The 12,686-nt window shown below is 40.5% G+C and overlaps 2 protein-coding genes across 2 annotated transcripts; both read right to left on the reverse strand.

Moving 5' to 3' along the window:
• Nucleotides 1-2,037: 2,037 nt before the first annotated feature.
• LOC131438498 (uncharacterized) lies at nt 2,038-2,973 on the reverse strand. The gene is made up of 2 exons (XM_058608575.1): nt 2,392-2,973; nt 2,038-2,349 (listed from the first exon to the last, which is right to left on the reverse strand). Exons 1-2 carry the CDS (start codon nt 2,971-2,973, stop codon nt 2,038-2,040), a joined length of 894 nt encoding a protein of 297 aa, XP_058464558.1.
• Nucleotides 2,974-3,516: 543 nt separating this feature from the next.
• LOC131438528 (uncharacterized) lies at nt 3,517-4,807 on the reverse strand. The gene is made up of 2 exons (XM_058608620.1): nt 4,579-4,807; nt 3,517-4,520 (listed from the first exon to the last, which is right to left on the reverse strand). The coding sequence occupies exons 1-2, from the start codon at nt 4,805-4,807 to the stop codon at nt 3,517-3,519; spliced, it is 1,233 nt and encodes a 410-aa protein (XP_058464603.1).
• Between the last annotated feature and the right edge of the window lie 7,879 nt (nt 4,808-12,686).

The following is a 12,686-nucleotide window of genomic DNA, read 5'->3' on the forward strand; positions in this document are numbered from 1 at the left end:
AAGCGGAGAAAATATAGAAAATTGTATTGTATGGAATTTTCCACTCAATGCATTCTATATCTTCGATGATTTTTTTTATGCGAGAACGAAATATGAATACTGGATAAATAATAAAATCGTTTGGCGCGCAACGAGCTGTTTTGTGTGTAAGTTTTACTGAGTATACTTGATTCCTGTGCTATCACTATCTCGAACCACATGCATTAAGTATGGACGCCAAATGAATAACATTAACGTTTCTATTCGTTTCTATTCCGGTAAATAAATTGTGCTCAATGCTGTTAAGTCAATTTGTAGAACGGCTATAAGAAAAGGAGGTGATTAACGAGCTCACGTTATTTTACGATTCATGGTTTTCCTCAAATTCCAGAAAATAAATAAACGAGAGATTCTCTATCTTCACGGTGTATGCAATTTTTGGTGTCAAAAAGCAGTGAAATTTCACTCAGAGACAACAGGATTGAGGTGTGCAAGTGGCAATGTCAACTTGTCAGCGTTAACTAAAAAATCACAACTATGCAGCTCTCAACCTTATGAAGCAATTCCATTTGAATTCGAAAAATGTTTTCTTGATATTTCTTTGAGTAAATTTTACATAAGCATTACTAATAGCCGAAAAGCGAAATCTGTATCGCCAGTTTAGTTATACTTCTTGAATTTTATTAGATTAACTCAAACACAACTGTGTTACAAATAGTACATTCAAATGATAAATTTAATAAATTTGGAGTGAAATGTGAAAATAATTTTGTAGGATAACAGCACCCGCATTTATTTAATATCAGGTAGTCATCTCATATACGAAAACTAATTGTTTGACTTTCAGAGTAAGATGGAAACAGATGCATTCGATTCAAGTTTTCGCGTCGCTCTAACAGTAGCATTAAACAATTTTCGAAATAAGGAACGGGTATAGTGTGACGGGTAAGTCGATGCCTTTCACGCAGCCCACCTGGGTTCGATTCCCAACCCTGCACATAGGGCCAGACCGTTTTTCTAGCTCGAAGAAACGAATGATTATATTTTTTTCGAACTTTTCTGCGGTATTGAAAAATAATATGGCTACTAAACTAATGAGATGACGATTGGTACAATAGCCCTACATAAAATCATAACTGATGTTACGAGTAAGCGAAACTTTTTTCAAATATTGCTATTTTCGCTGGTCAAATATTGCTAGGACGCTGGTCTTACAAGCCAGTTGTCGTATGTTCGAGCTCCGACCTGGAAGGATTCTTAGTGTCAGTAGGATCCATAGTACTAGCCATGCAATGATTCTATACACTAAGAATCGGCTGCGAAGTCTGTTGAAACAGAAAGGCCAAATTCCACAAAAGGAATGTAATGCCAGGACTTTGACTATTTTCAGGCAAATATCTTAATAACAGCCATCAGCATGAATAATGGTTTGATACCTTTGAAGGATGACTTTGTGCTTTTTTGGAGATTTAGGCATATTTTTCTCAAAATGGCCAACATATCTTTTTAAATGTTTCAAATTACCAGTGCTGTTAGGGCGACTTACTTTACTTCGGTGTACGATCGATAGCGCGATCACTTGCCTTTGTTGGTTCGGATATCGAATTCGTTTAATGTATCATTGTTTACACATTTTATGCGCGCACTCGTAGGGTGGTTCATATTATATATTTGGGGTATAATAAGTAGAATTTAGGATATGATAATTTATAGTATGTAGATTAGTTATAAATTCACGAAGCTTAGATTAAGTTCATTTAATTATAGGTTTAATTATTTTAGGTTTCGGTTTAATTAACTTAAATGTAAGTTTAGGTTTTAAATATGTACAAGGTAAGTATCATCAACATTCAGGCCACCTTGAAGTAGCAAGGATACTTCAACACTTCATTTCGCGTTTTTATTGTCTGAGCACGGGTCAAACAGACGTTTCTGCAACTGGTAGTAAGGCGAGCTTGACTACAGGACGCACAACTGAATCTGCAGAAGCTGTCTTCAGTGTGACGACGCGAACTACACCGTCTTGCTCGGGTGCACCTTGGTGATTCTCCCGAGAGGTCATTGGGTTGGCGGTAGACAATCGTCCTTGATCACGACAACACATCCAGGTTCAATGGCGACAGCTGGAATTTGCTTCAAAGCACGGGACTGCAGCTGCTGAAGGTATTCCGGATACCACCTTGCCCAAATTCGTTGGACACGCTCCTGGGTGAGCTGCCAATGCGACAGTCGATTGTCCGGCACTTCGCTTAATGACGTTTCGGGCACGGATTGTAAGTTGGTTCCTACAAGGAAATGACCTGGCGTCAGAGCCTCCAAATCTGACGGATCGGATGGTATTGCAGTGAGCGGTCTGGAGTTCAAACACATCTAAATTTGAACGAGTAGAGTTGTCATGTCCTCGTAGCTGACATGCACGTTGCCTATCTCACGCAACAGATGATGTTTGGCTGACTTAATGGCTGCTTCCCACAAGCCGCCAAAATGCGGAGCACGAGGTGGAATGAATCGCCATGCAATTTCATTCTCGGGGCACCAATCGAGAATCTGCTTACGTCCGCCCTGGTCGGATTTCAGCATCTGATGGATTCGGTGGAGCTCGTTGGATGCTCCTTTGAACGCGGTTCCGTTGTCGCTATGAATTACGCTCATCCTTCCTCGGCGGGCGACAAACCGGCGAAGAGCAGCCAAAAACGCTGGCGTGGATAAATCGGACACCAACTCGATGTGAACAGCACGGGTCGAGAAACACACGAAGATCGATACGTATGCCTTCGTTGGTCCTCGGTTCCGTATTGGTGACTTGATGTAGACTGGTCCACAATAGTCTACACCACAAACGGAAAACGGTCTTGTTGGTGAGACTCGTGAAGATGGTATGTCTGCAACAGTTTGTTGGATCAAACGGGGCTTGCTACGGAAACACTTATGGCACTGATGGTAAGTACGGTGAACGAGATCACGACCTCCAATTACCCAAAACCTTTGTCGCATCGTGGTGAGCGTTAACTGGGGTCCTGCATGTAGCAGTTGTTTGTGGTAATATTCACACAGCAATGTAGATAGCGGATGTTTCGCAAGTAGAATGTTTCACATCTTCGGAGACTGCGGCGTGCTTGATTCTTCCACCGACTCGAATAATACCGTCTGGGTAAATGCTCGGCTTAAGCCTCTTTAACGATGCTGGTAGAGAATTTTGTCGGGTTACCATCTCTCGTTGGGCTATGCGACACAAGGCTATATCCGCCTCGCGCAGATCGACGGTTGTAAGTGACTCAAACGGCTCTGGTTTGGTCTTCTGGATGACTGTTCGAAGACAGTGGAGATATCGCATCGAATATGCGATGGAACGGCGAAGCTTCGTAAAGCTGGAGTATCGACTAAACAGACGATCGGAGAAAGACGGATCGATAACGCTTACAGCTATCAGAGCCACATTGCTCTTGCTCTCGGAAACAACCGATTGATCAAGCGTCGAAAGGTCGGTATGCGGCCAGTGGAATGGCGATAGCCATTGGAGTTCCATCCACCAGAAATCTAAATTCCCGATATCAGTTGGGTTGATACCTCGAGAGATGAGATCTGCAGGGTTGGAGTCTCCGGGAACGTGTCGCCAAGTACAGGATGCGGTGGTGGATTGAATTGTGGAAACACGATTTGCCACGAACGTCTTACAACGGGATGGGGACGATTGAAGCCAATGGAGAACGACTGTCGAATCAACGAAACGCACGATACCTTAAGGGAATTCATCACCTTCTCGTACAGGTTAACCGATAATACAGCGGCACACAACTCTAAGTACGCAATGGAATGACGGGTGGCTAACGGAGCGACCTTGGATTTCGACGTTAGCAATCGAACACGAATTCCTTCAGCGGATTCCAAACGAACGTAGCAGCATACTCCGTAAGCTTTCTCTGAAGCATCTGAGAAGAAATTAAGAACGGTGGATTTGATTATGGCCTGCGACACAAATCTCGGAATGCGAATGACGGAAATTGCATTCAATGTACCATGAAACAGCTTCCATTCACTTTGCAGATGCGGAGGCAGCGGACGATCCCACTCGTATGAATCTCCTATGTCGGTTTTCAGTGCCCACAATCGCTGCATAAACAGCTTCGCAACCGTGATGATCGGGCCAACAAGACCAAGCGGATCGAAGATTTGTGCAAAATACGACATCACCTTTCGTTTGGTGAGGACAGATTCGGGTAACGGTAACTGAACCTTGAAGCGCATCATGTCGGATTTCGGCTCCCACACGAGTCCGAGTGTATAAACGGACTGTTCGTCTTGGAGGTCATGTAGCGGCGATAACGCGAGATCTTCTTCTGGGATTTCGGCGAGGACTTCAACGAAGTTTGATGCCCACTTTTTCAGCGGGAAGCCAGCTGACGCAAGCATGGCGGATACTTCCTTGCAACGACGAATAGCGGATTGGACATTAGAAGCTCCAGAAAGAAGATCGTCGACGTAGAAATCGTGTTTCACAACATCGACAGCGGCAGGATAATTGGCTCCTTCACCCCGTACAACTTGTTGGAGAGTGCGGGATAGAAAAATAGAAAAATCTTTGAATGCGTTGACGCGGACGATCTTCGGGGTGCAGTTGAATCTGTCGGTATATCTTCTCGATGTCGGCTACTATGGCGATCGGGTGCGTACGAAATCTCATTACGATCGATAGTAAATCTTCCTGGACAACAGGACCAACAAGCTGTTTGTTGTTGATGGAAAAACCTGATGATGTCTTGCACGATGCATCGAAGACAACCCGGACCTTGGTTGTCGTACTGGATTCCTTGAATACAGGATGGATCATAGAGCCTTTTCATGTGCGACATCTGTGCGTATTTGTCCATGAATTTGCAGTATGCGTCCTTGGTGGATGGATCACGCTCTAATCGCCTTTCAAGACTCAGGAAGCGACGTTCTGCGATGGCTCTGGATTCGCTATGTTTGGTTCAATAACTTGCTCCCTGACGTTTCCAATAAAGCCACTTAGACATCTTTCGGCTTGCAGATTCAAGAGCCTCTTGATATTTGTCCAAGTCTGCTTGCCGATAATCGCAGGAGCGTAATGAGTGAATCAAGATACAACCTGATCAATGACAATACAGAGAAACGATACGATTATATGCATTCGTTTTGATGAATTCGATGGTCTAAGGATAAATATGACATGCTGTTTTGCCTGCCAACAACTTTTTTCGTCAAATTTCTCCCTTTTAATTGTTTTTCGTTCATCAGGTGCGATTTCGGTACCATTGTTTAGCTGGGTCCTCTGGATAGTGATTTTTTGGAAATTATACTATGTGACATCCAGGAGCATGATTTAACGATTTTTCAATGTTCGAAGCCTAACGTAGTCAGAGAATTTCCCAAGCAGTTTGTTGGTAAACCATCACCTGAACTGACACCTAAGTTAAAAATAAGAGCAAATATTTAGCGGATCTTGCATAATTGCTATTTTCTTTATTTTATTGAAGTGTAAAAATTTGGTACTGGAATGTACCGTTTTGAAGCACCTATAATAATACTTGAATACGGAGAAAATGCTCATGAAGCTTTCGACAGTATTTTGCTTTTTTGTGAACGACAAATATGAAATTCACTGAAGCCAGTTCTGTAAACAGTAAAGTGTTTATTTTTTTTAAATTTCAGCGATATTCAAAGGGGAAGGATATGCGGAAAAATAAGATAATTTTCCTTTCTTTTTCTGTATAGAGACAGAAAATCGTGCGTTTCAACGGCTTGGATATTTTCGAAACAACTTGCTTTCTATTTTTTTGTTTTTCGCACTTTGTTTTGGTATTTTTTTCGTCTTATATGTTTCTACTTCTGAACCGTTCAGATGGATACTCTCAGTTGCTTGCCTATTTGTTGGATTGAGTTGAATTTCACACATTTTTTTCCTTTTGAGTGTAGGCTCCTTCTTGTTCTGTATCTCTGCAAATAATTGCTAATAAAATTTTTCAATAAATTGGAAACACAGTTCATTTCACAATACCTGCAATTCGTATCTATACTACTATGCAATATATGCGTTATTTTTCCGAGACCAGAAGCGACAGCCAATTGATCTTCGAACTTGACTCACATCCTAAGTTAGTTAGAATCGGTTAAGCGATCTCCGAGAAAATTGTACGGATAGAAAAATCTTTGAATGCTTAAAATATATTTAGCCTTTTTCTATGGAAAGGTAATAGAATTGCTGGAAAACCCGACTTTTGATCGGAGCTCCGGGGACCCCTAGTATTATATATCATTCGACGTGTGTGTTGTGTTTTTCTTTTGGGTCCGTTTGAAAGTTACTCTTGGGGGGTAACTTTCCAAAAATTAACAGTAGAAAAAATGGCATAATCAGAATCGACTTTTTTTCAATTTGTTCGAAACTTCGCACACGTTTCTAGAATGGCAAACCATTTGTTCTGCACGGAAGGAGAGACCGATTCGACTGATTTTTAAAAAGGGTGTATGTGTTTTTGCATGCACTTTCTTCAAAACTTGGTGACTCGGAAACTGTAAATTGTAAATCTGTGCAAAGATTCATCCGAATCGCAGTGTGTGAAGTCTGATGACTTGCTTATTATTTCTTAAATTGCTCCACTTCGAAGATTAATTTGTTGTCACTTCCGGTTCCAGAGGTGATCACGATAGAATTGACGGCTTGTCTTTTTTTAAATATTGTAGATAAAAAAAATGAACTCGCTTTTGACCAAATTGGGACTCATTAACAATAGAGGCTTATTGAATATAGTGTTAAGGCATCTGTTCTGTTATATATATTTTTAACCATAACTCTTTTGACGCACAGAAAGAAATTATGAATATTATAGGTGACCGATTTCCACATACCATGCAATACAGAGACACCTAACTTGTCAATTGATGGAAAATTCTATTCCTAATGACTTTATGTCGCATTTGAGAGAATTTGGCAGGCTCCGACTCGGCTAATTGTTGTATAAATTCATACGTATCAAGTATCTGTCAAGAGCATAGTACTTTGTTCTGACTTATTTTGTGATCTGCTTCAAGTGGTGGTCGGTTCTGGTGTTCTATTTTTCATACATTGAACTTCTAGTCACGTAATCAAACCACGCAATTTTGAATGTGCTTGCATATAAGTTGGAGTGAAATGCGAAGATACACTTTTGCACATCTTGTAATATACAAAATCACAACATTTCGTATCTGACAATTATATATTATATGAAAATTTTATTTAATTCCTTATTTTTCCCGTGTACAGTAAATGTTTGTCCGTATGCATGGCTTTGTGAGTTCAGAGTTGCTAGATCTTGAGTCAATAAGAAGTTGCTCAGTTTGCTTTCACATCTCGTCCAAATCAGTCGATTAAACGCAAAACCGCTTACGTTCGAGACGAAAGAAACCAAGTATAGTATTGTGTAGTGAACAATAGAACGATTTCAAAATGAGTGAATAAAACGAACAAAAGCTACCGCCAACACGAAAGAATACATTTGTTGTTGACCTCAGGTAGTGCAAAATTCTACCTTCGCTACGAGAACTTGAAGATTTGCTTAAGGAGCAAATGCATCTTGACATTAAACGTGTGCATTTACTTCAATGCAATAAGACGAATAATGTTGTTTACATCCAGTTTTATAAAGAGTTGGATGCAATTCAATTCACAAAAGACAATAACAATGTGCATTATGTGGATCACAAGAGGCCTATACCTTCTTATGTGATTTTCGGTCAGGATACAAGAACTCCGTTCAAATCACTTGTTATCTACGACAATCAGGTGGCCACATGTCAATATTGCCAAAAAGCTGTTCATTACGGTAAGCCATGTGACAAACTGGACAAGGAGACAACCACACCAAAGGACAATGGTGCTTCCTTCACACCAACCCTAAGCAACCCCAGTACACCTATGACAGTCACCAACAACAGTGAAGCATCCCCTTCAACGAAACCACCCAACGTATCCCCTATAGAGCAAAGTACACCAGCTGCAGTTTACAACTTACCACCCAACCAACCAGCAACTGCAAACAATGTACAACAAAGCGCATCTCCAGCAACTAGCAACGAAATCAACAACAATACCACCGATGCGGCAATGGATGACAAGATGAACCACGAACGAAGTGCCCCTCAATCCTCGCAGGAGGAAAATGGAAGCCCCTCTCCCCCTAGAAAAAGGGTGACAACGAGATCTAACTCAAAAAAAAAAAAATTATTTAAAAAATCGGCTCAATGGGCCACGTAAAGCTTATACACAAATAGGCCTGAATAAAAATATCTTTTCAATAAAAAAAAAGAAGTTGCTATTTCAAAACCATTTTACTAACAGTTTGAAAAATGCCATTGACAGTTAACGGATTTATGCTTCGATCTATCTGCGATGAGTACCGGTAGTAAAAATTTACATCTAAAATAACATGTGGCTCTGTGCCATTTATAAATATATTTTAAACTGTGATTTGTAAACATTATATATGAATGACACTGTAAGGAAAATATCTCTCGAATATGTTTGACTAAAGTGAAATTGAAGCTAGGTTAAGGAAAATAATTATTCTAAAGAGCTGTAGCCACGGTATTAACATCAACCATCACGCACAATGCTCCGCAGATATTCGGTAGTGCTGACACGTTCTCAAAAGTTCGGAAACTCGCTGCTATTAACCAGATTATCGTTCTTTCTGCACCTCTCCATCCTATCGCTAGCATAAAATCAATATAAGTCTAGCTTTGCTAAAGCTGAGTGTTGTTCATTCGTCTGAAATCACGTTTGCACCTGTCCAGCCAAATAGACTCCGAAAAGATTTTATGCAGTATCATTCTACAGAACGTTTCACGCAATCGACATCCGCATTCCTGGTACTAACCCCCCGAGGAGCAGATCAAAGTGCTGAAACCAACCGTGTAGCAAACGTTATCTAATGGTTCAATTCGGTTTTGTTTTCTTTTTCAGTATTGTTTTAAAGGATATTCTCTAGTCAATCGACGAACATGCACGCTACTCTAACTTTTTTTTATTCCTTTCATCCATTATTTCGATACAGATAACGCAACACTGCACATTTACAGACGTTCGGACGAGGTTTCAATTTCGCGGAAATTCTTTTCTATTTCCAATTTGTTGACTATTTGGTCACGGTCTCTGTAAGCACACAAATTCAAATTGTTTCCGCCGCCCTGCTCTGCTCTATTGTTTTTTTATTAGCGCATCGAAAGAACTTTAATGGAAACGTTGTCTTTGATTCGGTACAGGCTTACGTGTTTCTGTTATGTGTAACCATCTACGGATTCCGACGAAAGCTGCCCTGTCATTAGGCGAGGTAACGTTTTAATTTAGAATGTGTTCTGAACGTACGGAAAGTGGAATGTAATGGCTCTGTCGTATCCGGTCATGGTGGTTTGTCATCTATTAAACGATTCAACGACTGGTCGTCCAAAATCCGACGGTAACATCTTCCTCTACCGGTCCGAACAATAGAAATTCCATTAGTTCCGGTTGGTCTGCCCTGGTTTTGTCTATACGTTCTTGGCTGTAACAGCTCACCTCATCCCAGATCACGCAACTGCCGTAAAGTAATTAATCCGATTTTTGGAAGCCATCTTCTAGTAAAGTCAGACCCAGTGAAAGTTGATTGACATGTCGATCCTCTTAATACTGAAACAACTTGCCCGACTGACACGACAGAGTTGAACCTTTCCCAAACCCCCGGTCTGATCCAATCGAAACGAAGGCTTGAACGCCTCATCGCCGATGCAATTTCTAAAGAAAACCATGTTGGACAGGACGACCAGCCGGCAATTTTTGGGCTGGCAGCAAGTGGAATTTAAATCAACCGTTTCTAATCCTCTTCTCGCTTACCTTGGACAGCTTTCTGATCCTGTTTTTCCGCCTAGAGCGTTGTGGTCAAATTCGCCCGAACACCACGAGGAAATTAATTGGAAACTCGGTTCAACGCAAGCTGGATGATGGATATCGATATCTTGTGTACCGATCAACATTTGATTAACTACAAATGCTTCATTTGTATGTTATCTTGTTTTCACTAATGACACTTTGATAGATTTTCGGTGTCATATTCACACGATTTGCCATTGAATAACAGTTGTGTACTATGATGCACATAAACCGTTTCAATTTTTTCCACTAGTGCATTCGCAATTCATGTTGATCTGCTGGTGCACTTAGCAGCCCTTAGCAGCAGCCTTAGCGTAAAAATGTATTATATTTGTTAAAACTGTGACATTCAAGTAAGATGAACCTTTACGTCTGCAATATTAACTGCGAACGCACTGATGAGTTCAAGACCAAACCATAAAGAATGAAACGAATATAAAATCGATCGTTGGAGCTTACAATCAATACATTTTGGTTGCAATTGAAATTGTAGTACTCTATGAAAATCGTTAAACACCTATAAACGATCGGCATCCCTATTTCATTCCCATTGTTATTGACTGTATTCTACGAGAAATGAATTAATGATTGGCATACTAAAAGCATCGCTAAATGTGCACGTATAGCTACAAATGAAAGCCCTGCATCAAATCCTATCGGAATCCAATGACAATGACATGGACACGGTCAAGGATTTGTTCAATCACACTATCTCTGGCAGGTGTACCTGTAGAGGTTCAAGTGCTTTCGAAATGGTTGCTCTTCCCCGTAAATGTGTCGAGCCATCATGTCCACATTCGTTCGAATGGGCTCATAAAACATGTCTCAATTTAGATGACCTCCGATGATGGTCGAAGCAGACAATTGACCGTCGAGAACACATACGGCAACAGAAATCAATTGAGCATCTATTCACGGTACGACGACTGATTATTATTTCATCCTCATGTCAGTTGCTATTATTCATCCCGAATAAAGGGAACGGGAACGAATTGACTCATAAATCTGATCTCACCTTAAAAGGCAACCCGAAGACAGTCGCAAATAACCCGATTCTCCGTGAACAGAAGTGCAAGAGGAGCGGAAAAATGCAGCCAATTCAATTTGCCAAATTATAAATTAATCACATATCATATTTGATACATTAGACGTCGCGTCAGCCTTTGATCGTCGAGAGAACATCGGGAGATCCCCTTGATGTCACTCATATTTTCACATCCCCTTTTGATGCAATCCCGGGAATGCCATCGTTCGGTTCGGGACTGGGATGAGATAAAACGAACACGAAAGAACGGTGCGCGTCGGATTTCAATCAACGAGCACCTCGAAAGATCAGCAGTTACCTGAACGGAACTCCGTACCTGACTAGCGCATGAAAAGGGTTGGAAGAAGAATGAAGAAAATAATGTTATTGAATCTAATGACATCCTTTGTCGTTATGTATATGAAATTTTGGATGATGATTCTCTTCATCCATAAAATAAATAATTTTGGGTTACGAGGTTTTTGTTTTCGAATAATTGAAATAGCTCGTCGATACAAATTTATGTTATTTCTGTTACTTGTTTTTGCTTTATAATTTTGAAACATGGCGCAGAGAATAAAACTGAACTTGATTTCAGTCCCAATCTGTTTGTTCTGTTATTTTTATCAGTAAAAAATTTCACCAAGTCATGCAGAGCATAAAAAACTATCCTCATACTGATTGAAATTCAACTCCTCTTTCCATCAGTGGCAGCTAGCGTCTTCATAAGCTTAACGAGCATCAGTACAATCACACTAAGTTTTGTGACTACTCGCTAGTTCAAAACCACAACGTCAAATGAGCTTACTATTATTTACCAATTAACTACATTCGACACATTTTCTTTCTCAATTTTCCAAGCGAAGGTCACAACGAGTAGGTAGATGCAGCTTGCATGCATTTCTATGATGTTTTCTTTTCTATCTTGGTTCAGTTCTTACTCACAGTGCTACTGTGTATGAAAGTTTTGTAATCAGTTGGAAATTTATCACTTTTTTAAGCAGAGAAAAAATCAAAGGATGTTGTTATTTGACTTTCTGAAGAGTTCCTTCAGAAGAGGTTTGGAAAGTTTATTTGTTAACTACTCATAAGAAAAAAAATGCTGTGAGAATTTTCTACTCAGTGCATATTTATCGTTGCGCATCACTGCGTTATCTCCAAGATATTAAATTTACAATTTTAAGCTTCCCTTGCATCTCTTTATAAGTTAATTGGCAATTTTGGGACTTACTTGAAGTGTGTCTATTTCATAAAGAATAAATTTAAGCAAGTAAAACGGATCCCTCCGTTATTCTAATCGAAAGTTGTAAGGCGTAAAGTCACAAACTTTGTTTTCCAACCCAAATTGCACTGCTAGATGATCCCGGTTTAGTTTTCCTCCGGTAAGTCAGCAAACAAGTGTGAATTCGTAATTGTTAACACATGTCCTCTTTGGTCTAGAACTTTACTGGGCAATCGTTCGGGTTGGCGAGTATGTGACGGTCCCGGTCGGCAGTGACAATGAACTGCCATTCTGCACACCAACCACGGATGAACCGCATACACACGTACGGCAAAGAAGCTCGAGTTACACACCTTCATGAATAATTTTCAAATTACATCACACTGGAAATAGCCGACCGACCGACCGACCGACCGACCAAACCAACAGACGTCGTTTGTAGTGTCGAGGCAGACCGCGGTAGAAAAACGCAACTTACATGTCGAGAAGACTGTCACGACCCGCGAAGATTAGCCATGGCCAGATTCGTGACAAGAAAAATTATTACACATTCAAATTCA

The sequence above is a fragment of the Malaya genurostris genome, chromosome 3 (assembly GCF_030247185.1).
Source record: "Malaya genurostris strain Urasoe2022 chromosome 3, Malgen_1.1, whole genome shotgun sequence".
Lineage (NCBI taxonomy): Eukaryota > Metazoa > Arthropoda > Insecta > Diptera > Culicidae > Malaya > Malaya genurostris.

Bases quoted from the DNA above. Each gene is read 5' to 3' on its own strand.
- LOC131438498 (XM_058608575.1), bottom strand. From the start codon at position 2,973: ATGCGACAAAGGTTTTGGGTAATTGGAGGTCGTGATCTCGTTCACCGT. The intron at 2,350-2,391 runs GTCAGCTACGAG...GTTCAAATTTAG, and splicing joins GTGAGATAGGCAACGTGCAT to ATGTGTTTGAACTCCAGACC.
- LOC131438528 (XM_058608620.1), bottom strand. From the start codon at position 4,807: ATGATCCATCCTGTATTCAAGGAATCCAGTACGACAACCAAGGTCCGG. The intron at 4,521-4,578 runs GTCCGCGTCAAC...CTCTCCAACAAG, and splicing joins TCAACTGCACCCCGAAGATC to TTGTACGGGGTGAAGGAGCC.